The sequence below is a fragment of the Ciconia boyciana genome, chromosome 1, assembly GCF_034638445.1.
Source record: "Ciconia boyciana chromosome 1, ASM3463844v1, whole genome shotgun sequence".
In the NCBI taxonomy this organism is placed as follows: Eukaryota; Metazoa; Chordata; class Aves; order Ciconiiformes; family Ciconiidae; genus Ciconia; species Ciconia boyciana.
In genome coordinates, this window is record NC_132934.1 from 34,516,950 (window position 1) to 34,538,582 (window position 21,633).

At 41.1% G+C, this 21,633-nt stretch overlaps 1 protein-coding gene across 1 annotated transcript in view; it reads right to left on the bottom strand.

The window, feature by feature from the left end:
* NELL2 (neural EGFL like 2) overlaps positions 1–21,633 on the bottom strand; it is a 162,056-nt gene that overhangs the window by 25,475 nt on the left and 114,948 nt on the right. The window contains exons 14-15 of the mRNA XM_072876150.1: positions 18,866–18,988; positions 16,189–16,284 (exon numbers count right to left, since the gene is read on the bottom strand). Coding sequence (XP_072732251.1) covers positions 16,189–16,284; positions 18,866–18,988 — 219 coding nt within the window. The remainder of the gene's footprint in view (positions 1–16,188; positions 16,285–18,865; positions 18,989–21,633) is intronic.

The following is a 21,633-nucleotide window of genomic DNA, read 5'->3' on the forward strand; positions in this document are numbered from 1 at the left end:
ATAAAAGGGAATTTTCCACAGACTGCTTCACCATGCAGCCCTGTTAACAATTCTTTGTTGTCAAAAATTGATCAATCACAGACCCCACCAATAACTGAAACTATGACAGTCTCTCATTATACACCCAATATCATCAAAGGATGTGATATTTGTAACAGTTGAAGACGATAATTCAGAACACCTAATTAGCCATGATGAACTAGGTGCATCCATGAATAGTGTAAAAAAAAAAGAATATATTTTTCAACAAGATTCTGTGAAACTGATTGTGCCAATCCCATTAGAAAGACTAACTGAGAGGTATTGGGCCTCTATTTCTAGTCGTTGACAAAAATGTGGTTTTGCTTTCACTTTGTCCATCATTCTCAGTATAGCACCTCATCTTAACTGTAACACATGCTTCTGTTTCCTCATTAGCCCTGTCTTGAAAAAGAAAAGTAATTATTTTCTTCAAGATAGCAAAAGCACTTTTATACCTTGAAATACACTGACAAACCCATTTTAGATACCTACTAGTGTTTGAAAGTTACATAGCTCCATTTGCACATGTTAGAAATGGGACTAACACACTGATGCTATCACTAAATGTGTCAGTTGTTGGGTAACAGTTGCCAGGTCCTAAGAGAATTAATTTGTCTGAAAAGAGAAGAGCTAGTTTGGCCAGCTGTTATCTCTTTTCTAACGGGTGGGAAGGAAGGCTTCTTGTGCAGTGTACCGACCAAAGATCTTGAGTTTCCTCCAGTGAGGAGTCAAGTCAGTCATAACCATGAGTTATGACTTTTACATATTTGAACCAAGGATGCAACTAGCGCATTCTCAGCTTAGTTTGGGTTCAGCTTTGCAAAAAGTTGCTTCAGATCAGCTCTGGTATGAATTACAGTAAATTTCCAGTGATTCAGTTCAGAGGCTATTTAAGGAAAACAAAAGAACCCACAAAGCAACTCAAAATTTTGACTAGGAATTGATGTGACACCCTGATTTGAACTTGGTCTTCTTCTATGGTCTTCTACCCTTTAGTCAGGGTACCACACAAATTATACGTGTGCTTAAGTGCTTAAGTTTAAAACATTCTTGCCTACATTTTCTTACCAGTGACTTGTTACCATGCCTCTCAGTCCATATACCAGTGACCATTAATTTACGTTGCTGCTCCTGAAGTGTAAAATCATGTAGAGATTGTACAAAATTGCTGAAGCACAGAAAAGGAACAAACCACACTATTCTTTTGCTTGGGCTATAAACATATCACTGGCATATATCTGCAGAAACTGCAGACTCCCTCATGTTGACAGCAAGAGGAAGGGCTCCACAGGGATATGGGACAATGATTGGCAGTGTTATAGATTTTAATTCCACTAATAGTTGAACGGCTCGTAATTCATAAAAGAGAGAGCTTACAGTGAGTGATGAAGGTCATCCCTATCTCCCTTATACAACAGAAGGAAATTCTATTATAATGCTGCCCAGCTGCACTATTCACATTCTATTTATAGCCCACTATATTTTAAGAATCTAATTGAAATTTTAGTTTTCATGTTTAGTAAAGGAGGTTCTTTCCCGTAGCAAATAATAGGTAAGTAGCGGATGCATTTTGCCTTTTTTAACAAATAACAAAAAATCCTGTCTCCTCAAAGCTCTTTTGTAGCACTCTCCCTTCCCTGGTTTCTCTTTTTTTTTTTAAGCTGCTACCTATAGGATTGTAGCGTTGCAACAAGCTAAAGAAAATATAAAGAGAAAAAGATAAGTGCTAGTATTTGGCTCTTCAGCAGAGAAAAAATCTTTTGTTATTTAAAACTGACAAGGACTCTGAGGAAGGAAAGAAATAATATGCACCCAAGAAACTGTGTCAGGCAAGGAAAATGAAGGGAGAAAAAGACACAGAAGGATGAAGCGGCAAACCATCTTAAGCTACAAAACAGAAAGGATGAGGTAAGTAGGGTTCATGCCTAAATCCAGAATGCTCACCAAACTCAGTATGGGCATTTTTTGCTTAATTTCTGTCAAAGATTTACTTTGTGAATAAAATATAAGTAAAAATGTAAAGCAAAGAAAAACTTCCCAAGCTTCTGAATTCACCAGCCCTTGTCTCACTGCTCATTTTTGAGCTTATTTTTCATATCTGATAAAAATTCAGGTGATAACAGGGATTAGGGTGACCTCCCTTCCAGACACTGCAGCCAAGCAAAAAGCATCTCATCTGCAGAACCCCAGCTTTCCTCTTGGCTTGCTGCAGATCTCATTTGTTTACTCTCATAGACAACTTTTAAACCTTTTTCTGCAATTTAATGAGCTAGCAGTTTTAGAATATGTCCTTTTTGAAAGTCAAAGTAAAAGTATTTTCTTAGGTTTTATGAACTGGCTGCACTTCCCACTCAGAAAAAGTATGATATAAACCCCACCATGTCTTCTCTCAGATATTGGTGTATTTGAACAGAGGAGTAAGGGGAGCAGAAATTAGATGACCTATGTCTTATCTGGACTTTTGCCACTGCCTTCTTATGCAAACATTGTCACCTACTCCACTTTCCCCATGTGTCTTGATTTCCACATCTGTAAAATGGGGAGAAAGTGCTTCCACCAGCTCTCTTTTTTTGTACATAAAGAACTCTGGGTGAAGAATTTTAAGTAACAGCACTGATTCGGTAAGTACCACATGTGACAATGCCAAGGCATGGTTTGGGGAACAGTAACACACTGAGGAACAGGAACTACAGAAGAGGCCAACATGTTTTGGGGAGAGGTAAGATGAAGAGCATTGAGCCTTAGAGATGAAAGCTGCACCCCCTGCCTTTACTCCCCCACCTGCTTTATTTGGTAGCACAGACAGATGATAGAAGTCACAAGGACATTCACTGATAGTAATTTAAGTCTTGCATTATTTGTTTCAAACAGATCTCACAACGTAGAGCACAAGTGTTGTTTTTTGTAAAAATAGAAGTCTCCTGTACAGTTCTGCTGCACTCTAAGGATCTTTTAATTTTTATGGATATTTGAAAGAGTGGTTGAATATAGCACCAGCACATGTAATTAACTTGTATTATTGTACGTGTTCAGGGGAAATATTTGAAGAAAGGGAGGAGCAGTAAGCTATTTTGTACACCAGCGTGCTGAATTTCAGAATCTCGCTTACAAACAGCTTATCTATATCATATATGCCATGTTTGCAACCCATCTGCTGGCTGCATATGTGTATTTTTCTGTAGCTTGAATTAGCACTTGGAGCATTGTTAAAAAGGAGCATTCATAGAATCATAGAATCGTTTAGGTTGGACAAGACCTTTAAGATCATCAAGTCCAACCAAAAACCTAACACTGCCAAGTCCACCACTAAACTACCTCCCTAAGCATCACACCTACATGTCTTTTACATACCTCCAGGGATGGTGACTCAACCACTTCCCTGGGCAGCCTGTTCCAATGCTTGACCACCCTTTCAGTAAAGAAATTTTTCCTAATATCCAGTCTAAACCTCCCCTGGAGCAACTTGAGGCCATTTCCTCTTGTCCTATCACTTGTTACTTGGGAGAAGAGACCAACCCCCACCTCTCTACAACCTCCTTTCAGGTAGTTGTAGAGAGTGATAAGGTCTGCCCTCAGCCTCCTTTTCTCCAGGCTAAACAACCCCAGTTCCCTCAGCCGCTCCTCATCAGACTTGTGCTCTAGACCCTTCACTGGTTTCCTTGCCCTTCTCTGGACACGCTCCAGCACCTCAATGTCTCTCTTGTAGTGAGGGGCCCAAAACTGAACACAGCATTCGAGGTGCGGCCTCACCAGTGCCGAGTACAGGGGCACGATCACTTCCCTACTCCTGCTGGCCACACTATTCCTGATACAAGCCAGGATGCTATTGGCCTTCTTGGCCACCTGGGCACACTGCTGGCTCATATTCATCTGGCTGTCGACCAACACCCCCAGGTCCTTTTCTGCTGGGCAGCTTTCCAGCCCCTCTTCCCCAAGCCTGTAGCATTGCATGGGGTTGTTGTGACCCAAGCGCAGGACCCGGCACTTGGCCTTGTTAAACCTCATACAATTGGCCTCGGGCCCATCGATCCAGCCTGTCCAGATCTCTCTGCAGAGCCTTCCTACCCTCAAGCAGATCAACACTGCTGCCCACTTCCTTGCAGGAAAGGTTCGTTCTCCAGGGGTTAGCTGAACACCTCTCTAACTACAGTTTCTGAGACTGCCAATCATGTTTTCTTTTTCTGATTTCAACTTCCTTGTAATAGTAAATATGAAGACTTGGCTTTTACTGGTACATAGTTAGCTGAAATTTGACGGGATTATTAATTATAATAATAATTCAGACAACACTCATTAATTCTTTGCTAGATTTTTATCAGAATTGTGGAATTTGCAGTATTATTTCTCTTCTTAGCAACAGTCCTTTCTGAGTCTAAAGTTACACTTAGACTGTAAGGATCACATGCCCAAGTTTCATAAGTTTATTTATGACTAAAATCCTTCAAATTTGTCAATTTGTTTCCAGAGGGGGGAAAAATAATTCATGCAGAGGCTTTTGGAGAAGAGTTTCTGCAGAAACTCTGTGCTAGAGTTTCTTGTTCTTCTCTCTCAAAGGATCTTCCAAATTCTTTTGGGCTAGGGGAGGAAAAAGAAACTTTATCCACTTCACACCCTTTATACAAATGAATGGAGAAATCTCAGACAAGTCAAAGGGGACAGAGATGTGATGGCAGCCTGGACAACCTGCATTTGTAAGCTAATTCCTACCAGATTATTGCTCAGACTCTTCATAGGGTTTGTAGTTTACAGCTTTCCCAACTGATGAAGATCCCCATCAAATCTGGGTTGTTCCTCCTGAAGAGTATAATAATTCGTGGGTTTTCATCTTGTGTCTGGATGAATTCTCCCCCTTCCTTCAACCTTCACCTCTTCGTTTCAGCGTATTTGTTTTAGAGGAAGTGAGGGACATGCCCTGTGTTACCTACAATGCCTGGGAGCAAACCTGCTACTGCATCATGTGTTCTACACGCTGTTCTCTCCCTGCCTCCGTGGGATATCAGCATTAAAGAAGATGTCAGTTAAAATAGAGGTACAGTCAGGAGAGAGTTAAAACCTTTGCCTCTACTTAGTTTCTGCCAGTGTTTGCTCTTGTCTGTCTGCCTATGTTCATAAGAGCAACTGAAGCCCAATTAAAAAAGTGGAGATTGCAGTATTTGCCTCTTTAGTGTGCAGTGTAAAATGCTTTGCAGTGACTTTAGACTTAGGCAAAGTCAACATATTTTCTTGAACTCATTTAAATAGCTTAGAAAACTGCATCACACTTGAGATCATTACAGGGGTAAAGCCTCTTTTGAAATCAATCCTATCTTGACTTCTTTCAAACCACAGCACACCTATTACTTCTAAAGATACAAGCATCACTAGCAACTTGTTTTATTTTTACGCATGTTGGACTGGGCAGCTATTCACCTAGAATACTAATTAGTTGTGGGGAAGGCAGATGATTTATGAATAAAGCTATGAATGCATTGCATGTTATAGTTCCTTCAGTTAGACTCTTAACTTAATAGGATTCCTGCTCACCCAAGGCCTGTCTTCAGAAATATACTAAAGAGTGAGCATTACAACAGCATGCTTCACGGTCCTTGTTTTCCTTAGGGTTGGTCAGAGATACCAAAATGGTCTTGACCATCAATGGCAAAGAGTCATTTTTGCATCTGCACAAATGGACATTTTAGAATGACTCATTACTACTTATTATTTTTCCTTAATAGAAATGAACAAGAGAACCTGGATCATATGCAAAGGCAGCTCATTAAAGGCACATAGCCTTGTATGCCAAGAGAACTGTATCAATTTATATCAGTTGAATACAAGGCCCGGTTTTGGCAAGATGAAAGCATGAGAAGATGATCAGTTAGGAAAACAATTATTTTTATCAGGTTTGCCTAGAAATTAATCGGATGAGGAGTATGGCAAAAAATAAACACAAAGTAGTCACTAGTTTTGAATTACTGGAAGATGGTTCAAAAATATAATACCCTACACTTTTAATACAATAACTTTGGCTGACTACAGAAGACCATACTAAGGAAAATAAAACATTTCATCAGCAGAACTCTACAGGACTTTCAGTACCAACGTTTCAGTAATACCCATACAGCTTCAAGCTGTGAGGTACAGAAAAAATCCCCCCCACCCCGCTCAGTCTTGGGGAGCTGAAAATGCACAAATATCAAGGCCATAATTTGCTTGCTTTCTTTTCCTCCTCTGTTTCACCAGAGGTATCATACGAACAAAGGTCCTGACCAGAACAAAAGCAGTGAAGATGATGGCTCCTAACCTCATGATTTTATGTAAAGCATATCACAGGAGTGCAAGAATAAAAATATAGGATTCAAAAGTTACTTTGCACTCTGCTCTAGAGCAGCCAAACAAGATTTTTCAGAGACCTTCTAGGAATTTCAGATTTGACAGTATAAATTAGGCCTGTCTGCCTGGAATAGTCACCCTCTATTACTGAGGATATTTCTCCCTATTAATCACCAGTCAGAAGTAGATACAATATATTGTGCCCTAAGCAGTACATCAGAAAACTATATTAACCAAACAAAACAATGCAGAAGCATGTAAGCAGTGCAGAGGTCCAAATTCCTAGAATTACTGTCCTCAAAAACTATTTATTTGAAATCGAGGCAAGCCAAAAGAAAAAAAAAAAAGAATGCATACACTTTCCAAGTACTGAAAGGACCTGGGGACACCACCAAGGTACTGGATTAGATGGTTCACTGGGGCACAGTTCAATATTTGAATCGTTGCTCTTAGGTAATAGGCTACTCTATTTGCCTAGAGTAGATCAGGAGGTAAAATTTAATAGCTTTCACCCTGGGCAACAGGAAAATTACATTAAGTTGACCATGCAAATCACTGTGTTGATTTTAGCCTACTCCTTACTAGGGCTTGTTCAAATCTCAAAAGTCACCTTATATTTTGACATTAAAATATGTTGCAACCACAAGAAGAGCAGAAATATTGTCAATGACATGACTGATATACTGGTATGGCTTTGTAAGGAAATAACTCATATAGTCATTTCCTGCTAACTTCTCCTCAAGTCACCAAAAATTTCTGTGTGAAGATGCTTGTTTCACATTGCATAATCATAGTTCAGTAGGACTGCAAAACACAAATTACGTATTTCAAAGTTCATTATTAGGGTTCTGTATCAATGTATTGAAAAATTATCATAGTGACATATTAGTATTTTTAAGCAGAACTGGCTGTTATGTTTAAAGAAGATATAGAAGTTGATGTTATAGGATGCTTCCCATAATTTGTCCGTCATTTCACTATCTGCTTTTCCTAAAGAGAGCACTTAAAATGGAAAACATGTAGAGCAAGATGCACCATCACTAAACACACTACTTATATCCATTACCTCGATAAACCAAGGCTAGCTCAAACACCACTGTTCTTGCATCTGAAATCAGTAATCAACATGCAAAATAACCATGTTTGAGAAGGCCAAGACCATATCACAGACCACTCGCTACCCAGCCTGTGCAAGCTGGGTAGTGACTTTATATAGCTGTCGTGGTTTAACCCCAGTTGGCAACCAAGCACCACACAGCTGCTTGCTCACCCTCCCCACTCCCAGTGGGATGGGGAAGAGAATCAGACATGCAAAAGTAAGAAAACTCGTGGGTCGAGATAAGAACAGTTTAATGACTGACATAAAATAAAATTTAAAAAAAATTGTAATGAAAAGGGAAACAACAAAAAGAGAGAGAGAAACAAAATCCAGGAAAACCAAGTGATGCAACTGCTCACTACCCACTGACCGATGCCCAGCCAGTCCCCGAGCAGCGGTCGCTGCCCCCCAGCCAACTCCCCCCAGTTTATACACTGAGCATGACATCATATGGTATGGAATAGCCCTTTGGCCAGTTTGGGTCAACTGTCCTGGCTATGCTCTCTCCCAGCTTCTTGTGCACCCCCTCACTGGCAGAGCATGGGAAGCTGAAAAGTCCTTGACTAAGTGTAAGGACTGCCTAGCAACAACTAAAAACAACTAGCAACAACTAGCATTGGAACAGGCTGCTCAGGGAAGTGGTTGAGTCACCATCCCTGGAAGTACTTAAAAGACGTTCGGATGAGGTGCTTAGGGACATGGTCTAGTGGTGGTCTTGGTCGTGTTAGGTTTACAGTTGGTCTCGATGATCTTAAAGGTCTTTTCCAACCTATACGATTCTGTGAAAGAGGCGAAATGGCAGTGACACCCTGGGGCTAGGGTGTGCATGCAGCTCAGTCCCGCGATGAGCTGGGCTCATCAGCTCCAGCATCCCTCCTTGCTCACCTCCTCCCACAGCCGGCGCTCTGGGTTACACAGGGACCCGACACCGCAGCCTCAGCACAGCTGCAGGGCTACAGCAGCACGCAGCCCAGCATGCAAGCCAGATCTCAACTGCTTGCAAGCCACAATTTAGCTTCTTTGGGTTTTGTCCTGGGTGATTTTTTCTTTTGCTTGCACCAAGGGAAAAGTTTTTAGTAGCCTACGAACTTTGAAAATTACTGGAGTTGAAATGCCAGACTCAAGTGACTCCAAAAGGCCTGACTTTCAGAATATGATGAATTCCTACTGCACACTGGGATCTATTAAAATGTTTTACACTGCAAATCATGCTCAAGTACTATTTGTTTTTAAAAATTTTACCCAGGATCTATAGATTAACTCAACATTTTCTTATTTCTGTGAATTGAAGTCAGCCCTTTAATGTAATGAAAACATTTCCTGCCAAAAGTATCCTTTAACTTCTAAGTCTCAAACTTGGGAGCCTCCCCAAAAACAGGAGCCTGAATTCTCAGGACACCAGGATCCAAGCAAGCCAGGTGGGCTATGAAAACTAATGAACTATGGGAGGCATCCCTTCTTCCTACAGCTATTGCTCTGGACAGTCCACACCTGTACTGCCTTCAGGTTCGCTCCACCACTTTCCTCTTGCTCCCTTCATTTGTTTCCTCCTTCATTAAAGTGCTCAGCAACCCCTTAAGGATTTCAGAGAATAAAATTATTAACCTTAATATGCTTTCTGCTCATGAGTTTGTATGTTATACTCATCTATCCCAGCATACAACCAGCTTCCCCTGGTTAGACTATGAACTGTTGAAGGGCACTCCCATTACTCCAGGTTTGTGCAGGAGCTTGCATACTTGTACCACAAATTTGAGCCTTTTAGTATTATTGCTGTAAATCCCAAACCAACTATCAGTTATTTAAATCTTCATTGTAAAAATAAATCTGAGCAAATGGCAGATTCCTGAGTTGTTGGGAAAGTTTTGACTGTGATACTTTCATAGCTTACAGAGAGTTTTCATTAGACTGGGGCCAAGAATTTCTAAGAGTTCTGCCAAAAGTAATTCCAGTTCTTACAGATTTGGTTCAATGCTCTATGGGCTTCAAATGCCATTTGTGTCACAGTTTTAGCTTCAGAGTCTACCTGGCCACAAGCTGATTGTGGTTGTTTCAGCTGAACACCAGGGATCAAGGGCTTAAATGGAAGCAGTTGTCTTGTGATGCTAAATGTACTAAAATACTTCATTTCTGCTAAATCAGCAAAGTTAACAAGCTTTCTGGTTACTTTGACAAAGCCTTCTATTCCAATACCAGTAAAATTATTTTCCTAATAACTGGGGTATCAGAATTAAAAGATTTTCACAAGCTTCCTTTGGAACAGGAATAATAATAGTCTTCAATAATCTGAAGCCTGCTATTATTATGGTCAGTGCACATGAACAAATTAATTTGGATTTGCTGAAAAGAGCAACAGTCACACATTTTAATTATTTAGCTTATACAGCAAGTGGTACAAAACTCTAAAGAGATCTGGTCTATAACATTTATTTACCCAAATCACTTGTCTGAGTTGTATTTCACTATTCTGAACTACAAATGTTAAGCACAAAGTCGCAAAAATTTGTTTTAGCGACACGAAAAATTTTTTATTTCTCCATGAAGTACTCACAACACTTACAGTATTTTTGTTTGAGCTTTCCATATGTGGAAAAAAAAGGAAAAAAAATACAGAGAACAGCCAAATAATATATTTTCCTTGGATATGGCTATTTCTGATAAGAGATCAGATAAGAGAGGGTGATCTCTCATACCTGATGCTCATCATTTTTTTCATAAATTCAGTTAGACATTTAATTAAGCCAACTGTTAGCAATAATGTATGGCTGAATGAATGTAGAGTCTATAAGTTGAACTTTTTCTCAATAGTTCCTTTCAAAGGTAACAGCTTTGTGTGCCAGTTTATTTTCAGCAGTTTGCCATGGATTGTTTAATAACAGGTGGACCTGATTCCCATGATATCCAAGGAAAGTTCATTATCAGGAAATGCAAGTTACAGCCAATCATCCATAAAAAAGTCATATACTCCCAGCCATCCTGTTAACAAAAACTACATCAAAACACTACTAGTAGCGAAACTCTGCGATTTGATCTCATGCATAATTAAAAGTGGTCCAGGGGAATACCCAAAGCACAAAACAAGTGTGGGAACTCAAAAAAGAAGCTGACAAGCAGCAAAAATGCAGTAATCTTGTATACACGCACTATCAGATATGTATATATAGTAGGAGAACAAATCCACTCTTAAAGCTCTGACATCAAATTAAAGGCAAGTTACAGTAACATCAAGCAGACCTAACAAAGTCATCCTGTGCTGGATTCTAAAATAAAACACTTCTCAAATACAAATTAAGGTAGAATTTAAAATGCCCATTGAAGAATTCATAATTTTGCAATAAAACAAGACAGTATTAAGTCAGATATTTTGAAAAAGTTTAACAGGCACAAATATGTTTAGATTCCCTTGGCAGTTGCAGCTCTCGACACTGCAGAAGGCTGCTCTACTGGGTTAACTACTACTGTGTCTTGTAAGACCTGAAAATCTTTCAACACATATACCCCACCTCCCTAAGCCAACGAATGCATCCCCGACATTAACAATGCCTCAACCCACATCCTTTGGGAAGAGAAACGGGAATTCTCCCACGTCTCATTTTTATGTTCTATTACCAATTAAAAAGAAGTGCTGGAGGTTGATATATCTGCACATGATTCTTGTATCTGCTTCGTCATTCCACTGATCCATTTCCACAGGGCACAGGCCATGATTTATCTAAAAGGCTTCCAACAGATCATTCTAAGGTGTTGCAATAGCTCTGTTAACTGCAAGGCACTCCACAGTGAATACCTCTTCTCATGGGAATACCTGATTAGCAGTATTAGTTGATTCTCCTTCTTTTGCTTCTGAGAGAGACATGGCTCCTACTGACATCCCAGAAGCACCCATTTGGAAGCAAAAAATTTTATGAAACCCATTACAGCACTTAATTACACAGGGCTTCACTTCCCTTTGCAAAAGCTGCATTGAGTTTAGGAATCTGACATAGCCTTTCCATGGCAGCTGACAGGTGAAAAGAGTTACAGCTGTGCCCATAAACACAAGCAAGCTTCTTGTGCTAATCCACCAGAACTGGGAAAACCGCTTTGAGTTCTGGGTGAATGGATTTGCCCTGAAACCATGTTTCAATCTCAGGATAATTTTATCAGAAGACTTCTGACCTCTCCCATCAGAAGCAGGCTGTCTGCTTCCTAATCAGCAGTGCCTTATCAGTCACTGCCTCTGCTCCTCTCCACTCCATCGGAAGGCTTGGCACAGCTGTTAGTCCCATCACGTGGAACAGTACATCTCCCCAGCCAACATGGGCACCAAGGAAACAGGCCAGGTCTTTGCCACACAGTAGACAGCCTCATCAAAATTTTAGGGAGATGCTCTGGACACCAACAATCCCAGCTATTTCAGCTCTGGTTTATTCTTGTTCTTGGTCAATGGCCTGTTCTACAACATGAGCCTGGCTCCATAGGCAGGAACTAAGCATGGACAGCAGCATCCCTCTCAGGCTTTGGGAGGAATATAGAGACACTGATCAAGTGTGCAGGGATGGGGTTTGGAAAGGACATGGAAAACAGCGAGGTACTCAATGCTTTCTTCACCTTGGTCTTTACTGGTAAGATTTGCCTTCAGGATTCCCAGGTCACCAAGACCAGTGGGAAAGTCTGGAGCAAGAAAAATTTACCCTTGGTGGAAGAGGATCAATATCTAAATAAACTGGAAAAAACACAGGTCGATCAAACCTGATGGGATGCACCCAGGAGTGCTGAGGGAGCTGGCTGATGTCATTGTGAGGCCAATCTCAATTATCTTTGAAAAGTCATGGTGACCGAGAGAAGCTCCTGAGAACTGGAAGAAAGCAAATGTCCCTCCTAACTTTCAGAAGGGCAAGGATCCAGGGAACTACAGATCAGTCAGCCTCACCTCCATCCCTGGGAAGCTGATGGTATCCTCCTGGATACCATTTCCAAACATATTAAGGACAAGAAGGCGATGGGAATAGTAAGCATTGATTATGAAGAGGAAATCATGCCTGACCAACCTGATAGCCTTCTAAAATAAGATGACTAGGTTGGTGAATGGGAGGAGAGCAGTGGATGTTGTTTGTCTGGACTTTAGTAAGGCTTTTGATGCTCTCATAACATCCTCAGACAAGCTGAAAAGTGCAGGCTAAATAAATGGACAGTGAGGTGGATTGAAAACTGGCTGAATCGCTGGGCTCAGAGGGCTGTGATCAGCTGTACAATGTCCAGTTGGAGGCTACTCACTTAGTGGTGTATACCTGGATAAATACTGGGTACTGGGCCAGTACTGTTTAACATCTGGACAATAAGGCAGAGTGCACCCTCAGGATGTTTGCAGATGATACAAAATTTGGAGGAGGGGTTGCTATACCAGGTAGTTGTGCTGCCATTCAGAGGGTCCTCAACAGGCTGGAGAAATGGGCCAACAGGAATGTCATCAAGTTCAGAGGGAAATGCCAAGTCCTACAGCTATTAAGGAACAACCCCAGGCACCAGTACAGGCTGGGGACCAGCCAGTGGGAAAGCAGCTTTGCAGAAAAGGATCCGGAGGTCCTGGTGGACCCCAGGTTGGACATGAGCCAGCAATGTGCCCTTGCAGCAAGGAAGGCCAAACAGCCTCCTGGGCTGCGTTAGGAAGAGCGTTGCCAGCAGGCCAAGGGAGGTGATCCCTCCCCTCTATTTCATGCTGTTGAGATCACATCTGAGCTGCTGGGCCCAGTGCTGGGCTCCCCAGTACAAGAGAGACATGGAGCAAATCCAGCGCAGTGCTGTGAAGATGATTACGGGACCAGAGCATATCATACGAGGAGAGGCTGACAGAGCTGAGATGTTCAGCCTGGAAATGAAAACACTGAGGGGGATCTTATCAAGGTGTATAAATCCCTGACAGTGTTGGAGGAAGCCAGACATGCCCAGTCACGCCCAGGAAAGGGACTAGGGGGGTGGGAAATTGCATTTGAATGTAATGAAAAGAATTTCTTTTTACTGTGATGGTGATTGAACACTGGAATTGGTTGCCCAGAGAGCTTGTGGAGTCTCCAACCCTGAAAACACTCCAAATCCAGCTGGGAGCAGTCCTGAGAAACCAGCTCTATTTGACCCTGCTCTGAGCATGGGGATTAGACAAGATGGTCTCCAGAGGTCCCTTCCAACCTCATCCTTTCTATGATTGTGAGAAACTTAAACAGAGCTATTAAACCACCTTTTACAGAAGGAAACAGTAAGAACTGGTTGATTGTATTTTTCTAGGTTATTGCTGGGGTGTGGATTCAATCTCCTGTTAATTAATTCATAGGTTCAGCAGCTGCTGACAATTTCCATATATCTATATGTTTTATTTTAAGTTTAAAATGCCTAGATTCTTCAATAAGCAGTTTTTAAATATATGTAGCATAAACAGAAATAAGTAACATGCAATTTAAAAATAGCTTTGGCATCTTTACATCAATCCTCCTCCTTCCTTGTATGTGATCGCAACTAAAGATGTCTGCCTAGAAAAGATTACATTACCTTTACTAGATAAAGTGACTGTTCAAAAAGGAAAGCTTCCAGCATAAATTATTTGTAGTATGAATGTCTTGAATCACTTCAAGCCTAACGAGAAGTACCTTCAGGAAACTGTTGCATTCACTGGGAGTGAATATGTACTGTCTGAAGCTCAGGTTTTCTTTTATGGCTGTACACAGCACCATTTTTCTGACAATGCAATCTCAGAATGAACCAGCTTTTGCTCTTTATCGACACGATAGCTCTTCCATTTGCCGCTCTGATGGTATTTCAGACTGTATGTTTCAAAGCCATGTGCAAGTAGATTAGAATCCTACTTTTGCACATTAATATCTAAATGAAGTGACCAGACCCGTACCCCTATGGCTGATCTCTAGCATTACTTATTTCAACAGTAAGAAAAAATATGATGTCTAGTGGAGGTCCACCAGGACAGAGGGGCTTCTCCTTGCAAAGCTGACCTATGAAACTGGTTTGGGGCTGGCAAACTGGCTCCAAATCGTAACAACAATATCACTAGCTCTGAGATATCAGGTGAAAACTACCATACTAACCTTATGTTAAATACTGAGGTCAGATATTCAGAAAGGCATTCAGATCTGGTCCAAGTCTCTGCCTGCCCTCCTATATGTTTCCTGAAGGGCAGGAAGGATGGGCAGTCAGGCCAGCAGTCCAGCTGCTTTCGAAGGACATTTGGGGCTGAATGCACTTAAGCTGACTTAAGTTAGCTTAAGGTGCCTGAACTTTCTGAATTGGGAACAGTGTCCCTGGGTTCTCCTCTAAAGAAGGGAGCAGAGACAGGACTTCCAGGGGCAATTCAGAAAAGCCAGTAAGATCTCTCTTTGATAGTGCCTATTAATATTGACTATACAAGGAGATTAAAGCAAATATGCTTCTAGTCTACACATGTCATATAGGAGCATAAAGCTGGAAAAGATGAATGCGGGCCTTGGAACCATACATGTTATATTTAGTTGATAACAGCAGAATGCTGCAAGGAGCATGTAAGACAAATATTACTAAAACAAAGTAACTGTTTTAATACTTGAGCATTATCTCAGCACAGAAACTGTTCCAAGCAAAACCACAACACTGTTACACTGAAGAGACCTTGATATCCTGTACCACATTATCTGCAGTCTGTGAAACTGTGAGGAATACTTGAAAACTTGCTCTTTTGACATTTTTCTAGAAATAGATGAACAATCAGGATACTGCTTTTCACACAGCATCCCTCTTGTGCACTGCGGTAATATCCGCTCAAACACAGAAGAATGAAAACAATCACATTTCTCACCTCTCAAATGGACCAGATAATACAAAATTCAGATCAGTCTGTGTTTTTCATTAAACTGGACATGTTTACAAGTCAGATGAAAGCAATACTTGCTCAAATGACCTCCTTTCCTCTGTTTGGAAGATTTATTGAAGGCAATATAGAACAGCAACAATAGTCAATCATAGGTGGCAGACTGCCCTTTTATTAGGCATACTGAAGCCAATTAATCTAAGCGAGCTTTCTACCTTTTCACCTGGAGGCATGTACGGTTAGAATGCATTTTAAAATTCTGCAGCAATAAATAAAGGTGTTGAAACTATTCATTTGAACTTTGAGAAATTATTTACAGGCACTTGAGATGCTAAGTATTAACATTCTACATACTCTGCTGGGCAATGTAATTTGACTAGATCCAAGACTTAAAAGTAAAGTTCTAAAACAAGGCTTTGTGGTACTGCCATCCTCAGGGGCAGCGGGAAGAGAAAGGAATGCCTGTGAAAGGAGGCAAAAGCAGTAGGAACACCGAAACCTGCCTTAACACTGAGTCAGAATGCTGAGTCAATCAAAGTTGCAAGGGAAGGTGGGCTACTGAACCAGTCACACATTTACAGCACAGAAGTAATCAATTATGGGAATTTATTTCTAGATGTCAGATTATCTGCCATTTATAGGAGATACCAAAGGCCATTTGAGGTGAAAAGCAAGTCTATAATAATCTTATTAATTATGAAACATCAAAACCCAAGATGTCTTAATTCATGTTCTCATTTTTGCAGTGCATGTGCTTCTAATTAGAACTGCTGTAACATATTAGCTTGGGAGGCATATAAGAAAAGTGAGTAACTTTTTAGTAGCAGCTTCCTCTTTCAGGGCACACACTTAAATAATTCTTTATTCTTGGATTACCTCAAACATCCTCTTTGGATTACCTTTATCGTAAATTCAATTATAATCTTACCAGTTTCACAGCTGGGCCCAGTGAAGCCTTGTGGGCAGGCACACACATTGGAAGCAATACAGGCTCCTCCGTTCCTACATCCGTCTTTGCAAAAGGCTGCAAAATACAAAATCACAGTATAACGTTAAGAAAGAATTAACATAACTACACTCAGCAACCATGCAGGTGGCCACAGGCCGCTGGCAGGCTGGCACAAAACGCGGTCCCTGCAGCATGGGGTGGAGAGCCTGCCTTCTCCTAAAGATAGAGGTCACGAAGAGATGGTTTATGGCCCCCCTGCCTCACTGGCCAGATGGGCTGACAAGCTACAGAAGGAGATTAGAGTAAATCATCTGAAGACAACAGCTCACATATGTGCTCCTTCGTATGCGCTGGGAAGCAGAGAAAAGCAGCATCTTCCCCAGGAACAGACTCTTCCTAGGGCATTGCTGGTCTTCTCTGCTGCCCAAATAAAGGCCTGGGCATAATAGGCACAGCTGAACACTAAATTGTCCGGCTACCTAATTCCTTGATTAAGCAATTAGATTGAAACCATAAAAATAGTAATTTTTTCTCAAGGGATTCTGAAGAACTTAAAAACTTTTACCACGTAGAGTTTGAAGTCGATCCCTGGATTTGTTCTTTGGCATGCTGCAATCTGAGAAGCCGTGCTCACGCATTTAGGTGCAGCATTCTCCAGATACAGTTGTGAATATGTATATGCATTAAAGAGTCCCTTCTGCAGACACAGAAATGCAACCAGCTCTGATAGAAAACATGGTAGCTGTTAATTTCTCTGATTGTATCCGCAACATGGAATCAGAAATGCTCTGGTCACAAGAAACTGTAGGTGAAACTAGGCAGATGGAGGTTATCACCAACACAAAGAGTTGCTCCAGGCACTGGTCTAGCCCTGCGCTTGTAACCAGCCACCAGAGATGCCAGGCTTTGGTTTGCAGCTGCTCTGTATAAGCGCCACTGATGAGGTCTTAAGGCTCATCTGAGAGAGAACATGAGTGTTATCGATTTGAGCTTTCCAGCTCTCAGTTTCCAGGCACCAGCCTTGTGGTGTGAGACCGCCGGCACTGAGTGAGATGTCTAAGCTTCCCAGTGCAGGATGGCACGGTGCACGGCAGCACGGCTGGCGGCACAGTGCAAGAAAAGCTGCCAAAGCCATGGGGACAAGAGGTGCATCCAGGTCTCTCTGAAGGATGCTGGCATCCAAGCCAGGGTTGCAGAGAAGTACATTTCTCAGATTGGGACACACAGGCTCAGAGCCTTCTCCTGCGTACTGTCTTTTCAGTATTGAAAAGGGAGGGAGGGAGGGAGGGATGCGCTTTTCTTTCACAGTGGGGCCAGGTGCCCTCTGAAATGTCAGACCTGCAGTCAGAGCTCTTCTTCAGGGAACAGAAGAGCCGAGTGCGGTGCCCTAGGGTTACGAACCTTCTCTTTGACCCAAAGAAATCTCAGCTACCTTTTTGGAAGCTGACACACCTCCAGCAGAAGGACTGGGGAATACTCCCAAGCGCAGCATGGGAGTGAGCTGTGCAGACAGAGCTCTCTTTTGAGAGGAGCGGCTCTGGGTTTGAACCTCCTCCATCTAAGACTTCTTTCTGATTCTCCAGAGGAGGGAGCCCAGCATAAAAGGGCATATTTGCTGACATCTCTCTCTCTACCCATGTGTTTCACTGGAAGCGGACTAGGTTGCTGTGTTTTATGAAGAGCTCGTTTATGTTAGGAATATTTAGAAAAATCATACTGTGACTCAGGTGAAGGAATAACCAGTGCTAAGATCTTAATCCGGCTTAGTAATTAAAGAAATTCTGGGTTGCTTAGCCTTGATAATACACAGCAGCAGAATGTATCTATGGGATATTACCAATGTTAACTCCAGCCCCTTAGATTCTCACACCTAACAGATCAAGAGGACTGAGGCACAATTTCAAGGAACGCTGGGTTCCTATTGCTGCAGCCAAACCAGTTCTCACATCTGATCCAGTTCCTCTACAGCTACACTCCTTTTATTTTCATGCATCCTCTAAATCCTATGTTCAGAGCCTGAGGACTTCCAAGGATTTGGGCCCAAGTACCATCTCCTCTGATGTGAAATGCAACGGAAATAAAAGCAGCATTGTATCTCTGGGAAAGCATCTTTCTAAGACTAGTAATATAACTTCTAATGTTTACCAGTGAATGAGAATGTTAGAAAACAAAGCACCACCTCATGTGTAGCAAAGGATTTGTGCATGCATGTCTATTGCTCTTCTCATTTACAATAAAAAGACACAGCATCCCAAACAACTTTCAGTTCATCCAAGCAAAACAGCAAGTGAATGACCATGGACAATGTAGATCTGACAATGTTTTCACAGCTGTACCTTTGTTGGTAACTGTGGGCTTTCTTGAATGTTGTAGCATGTATAGAAACTGTTAACTTCAGACAGAAACGAAACATAATTACTTCAAATTTTAGAGCATACTAACTTATGTATGCATTATCCTCAAATTACTGTGACCTCTGACAAATGCAGTCAGTGTATATCTGCCTATGAAGATCTTCTTATAGGTGCGGGACCTAATGCCTAGCTTAGCATTTTGTCTGTCGTCTTCAAGGTACGTGAACACAGTTGCATCAACTATGACAAAGCATCTCATCCAGTTCAAAGACTGCCATATCCCCGGGTTTTCAGCGGCTTACCTTTGCAGATGGTACCATTTCCCGTGTAACCTGGCTTGCAGACACAGTTGTGCCCACCCACGGTGTTGAAACAGAGTGCATTTTCATCACAGTTGTGCTGGTTTGTTACACATTCATCATGCTCTGAAAAGGGAAACAAGAATGGGATGGTCCTGAATTTTTAAAACATGACAAAATAAAAGCTTTGTATAGGTTTCCACAGTAAAAGAGATAAACACATTAGTAGTTACTGACAATAGGGCTATGTGAACATGTAACCATGGGATAGCCAGGGTATATATTTTTAGCACATACTAGTATGTGATAACTGTGCTGCAGCATAACTCCAGTTTCATTAACAGGGAGCCACCAGCATTATATGTTCCACGTGGGCTACAGTGTTCTTGTAAACATTTGCCAAAGAGCCGGCTAACATACTGAAAATCCATATGCTTACGCTAGTTCTACTGTATAATTTATTCATGCAGGTTTATCTTATGCGGGATTCATAGGGTTTCCTTCAGAAAGCTGACTCATGGTGTGAGACACATGCTCCAAACTGCAAAAGATACGGTTAGCAGAAGGCAGGACTTCAAAACGTAGCCCGTCTTTTCCTTTCCTTCAGTGCGTACACAGCACTTTATTTAGATGAAGTAAGTAACCCAAAAACAAAGATCTGCCTGCTGTTCAAAGGACTTTCAGCATGGTGTGTCCTAGCACCAGAGACTGATGGATGAGACTCCTCAATCTGGTGACTAGCCTTAGACATACTGGGAAATACGCCTTTTGGGAATAAATGAAAAGTCTGGACAACATGATTTTGTGTTAACTTGCAATGCACTCTTTAATCTGAAACAAAAAAGTATTGTATAAGTGTTCAGGCTACTGAACATTTTAATGTTTTAGTTTGTGATTTTTAAGAAATGAAAAATGCAATTTCAAAATAAGATGCTCTAAAGCGTCATTTCAAAATGCTACATGAAATGCTCTACTATTTTCAAATGCAGTATCTTAGTCTGTAGGCACCGAAATGAAAAGTTTCCGTCTTCTGGAAATATTCCTTGCATTTTCTTTAAATCAACAGTATTCATCTATCCATAAATAATTTCAGACCCCTGAAATTTTATTTTCAGGAAAACAGACTGTTTGGGGAACATAAAGGCACCTAATTTCAATCAGCACACATGGACTAACCCGCATGTGAGGTTTTCATAGCCATCATTCTGCCCAGGTTTCAGCAAATCTTATTAGTGCAGCTTATGCCAGTTCTGGCTGACACAAGTCTTAAATCTGGAATCAGATGCTCTTTCTTCCCCAGTTTTGGATATGTCACACCGCTCTGAATCTTCCCCTTTATAAATAAAGAGCTGAAGTCTGCACATACCCCACAGAGTTGTCAGGAAAATTAATTTCTTAACATTTGCAAATCACTATGGAAATGTTCAACTTGCTATTTCAATACTGGCCATAAACTGTAGGAGTATAAAACTGGCAGAATGGCACATCTCTAATTCACCAGTAGATGTAAATTGTCCTCTAGTCACAGCAAGTACCTGTTGTTTAAAAGGGCAAAAAAATTCACCACTAATGTCACTAATTTTTTTTTTTTGTGGGTTTGTTGTTGTTGTTGTTGAGTGTTTATTTGTTTGGGTTTTAATAACACTAACCTAACATCTCTCTTCTAAACAAGGACTTATGTGTGTCTTATATCACCAACAATGCTCTCCTCAACCCTCAGCACAGAGGCACCAGCACTTACTGAGCTGAGTCCCTCACTGGATGCAGCAAGGCATGGGCTGCAGGCCTCTGCCCTGAAGCATGAGATTTAATTACTTTGCTCCCAGCATGAATAACTAAAATTGTTATTGTTCCAGCCCCTCTAAAATCCAGTTACAATATTTGACTCTGATCTCCTAACATAGTGAAATCTCTCATGCTGGCTGAGACAGTATTTATGTTAAATCAGTCCATAAAATAAAAGAAAAATAAAGTAATGACCATGCAAATTAGGTTAAAAGTGTTATCTGTACTGTAATAATATCCTGGCTTTCTTACTTTGTGTTAATATTATGATATTATTTAAATATGGTATGCTATTTAAATTTTAAAAATATATTTTTTCTCATTTTTAAAGGTTCTGTAAAATAACAGGAAAATAACTATGGAAACGGGCGAAACATTATGTACTCAGCAGGTCAAAATATCTTGCAAAGCCATTTCCTTGGTATCTCAGGAGATAGGGTCTATACAACAATACATCACATCGGTAAACTCAGCTCAAATCACTGAATTTGACAAATTAAGTATCATCCTCAATGAGGAAGTGTAGCCAGCCACCCCATACCTTAGGAACACAAAAGCATCCCTGGCACGTATGGCAGCTCTTTATTATGGATAAGAGTATATTAGAGGAAAGCAGGTGATCATAGACTGTCACACTAAGAGGAACAGCTCTACACGCGTGGCTGGAGGAGCTCTGGAAGCCCATCGAGGCACCACAGGCAGGGCAAGCGCTGTGGCCCCTATGCCATGCAAACTTGCTATTGGTATTCCAGCGCAACAAGGTATTACCCATATCTATAACACCATCTTGCCATACTGGGGCCTTGAAGACCATTTGTACAGATGTATGTCCTTCATATAAAAAGATGAGTGTCACACTTGAGTGTGCCTTCCTAACATTTACTCTCTGAGCTAAGAAAAACCACCGAGTCTTTTCAGATGGATTTTTCTTAAAGTGTGCAGTATCAATAAAATTAACTTTCGGTCATTTAAGTAAGGGAGCTTGG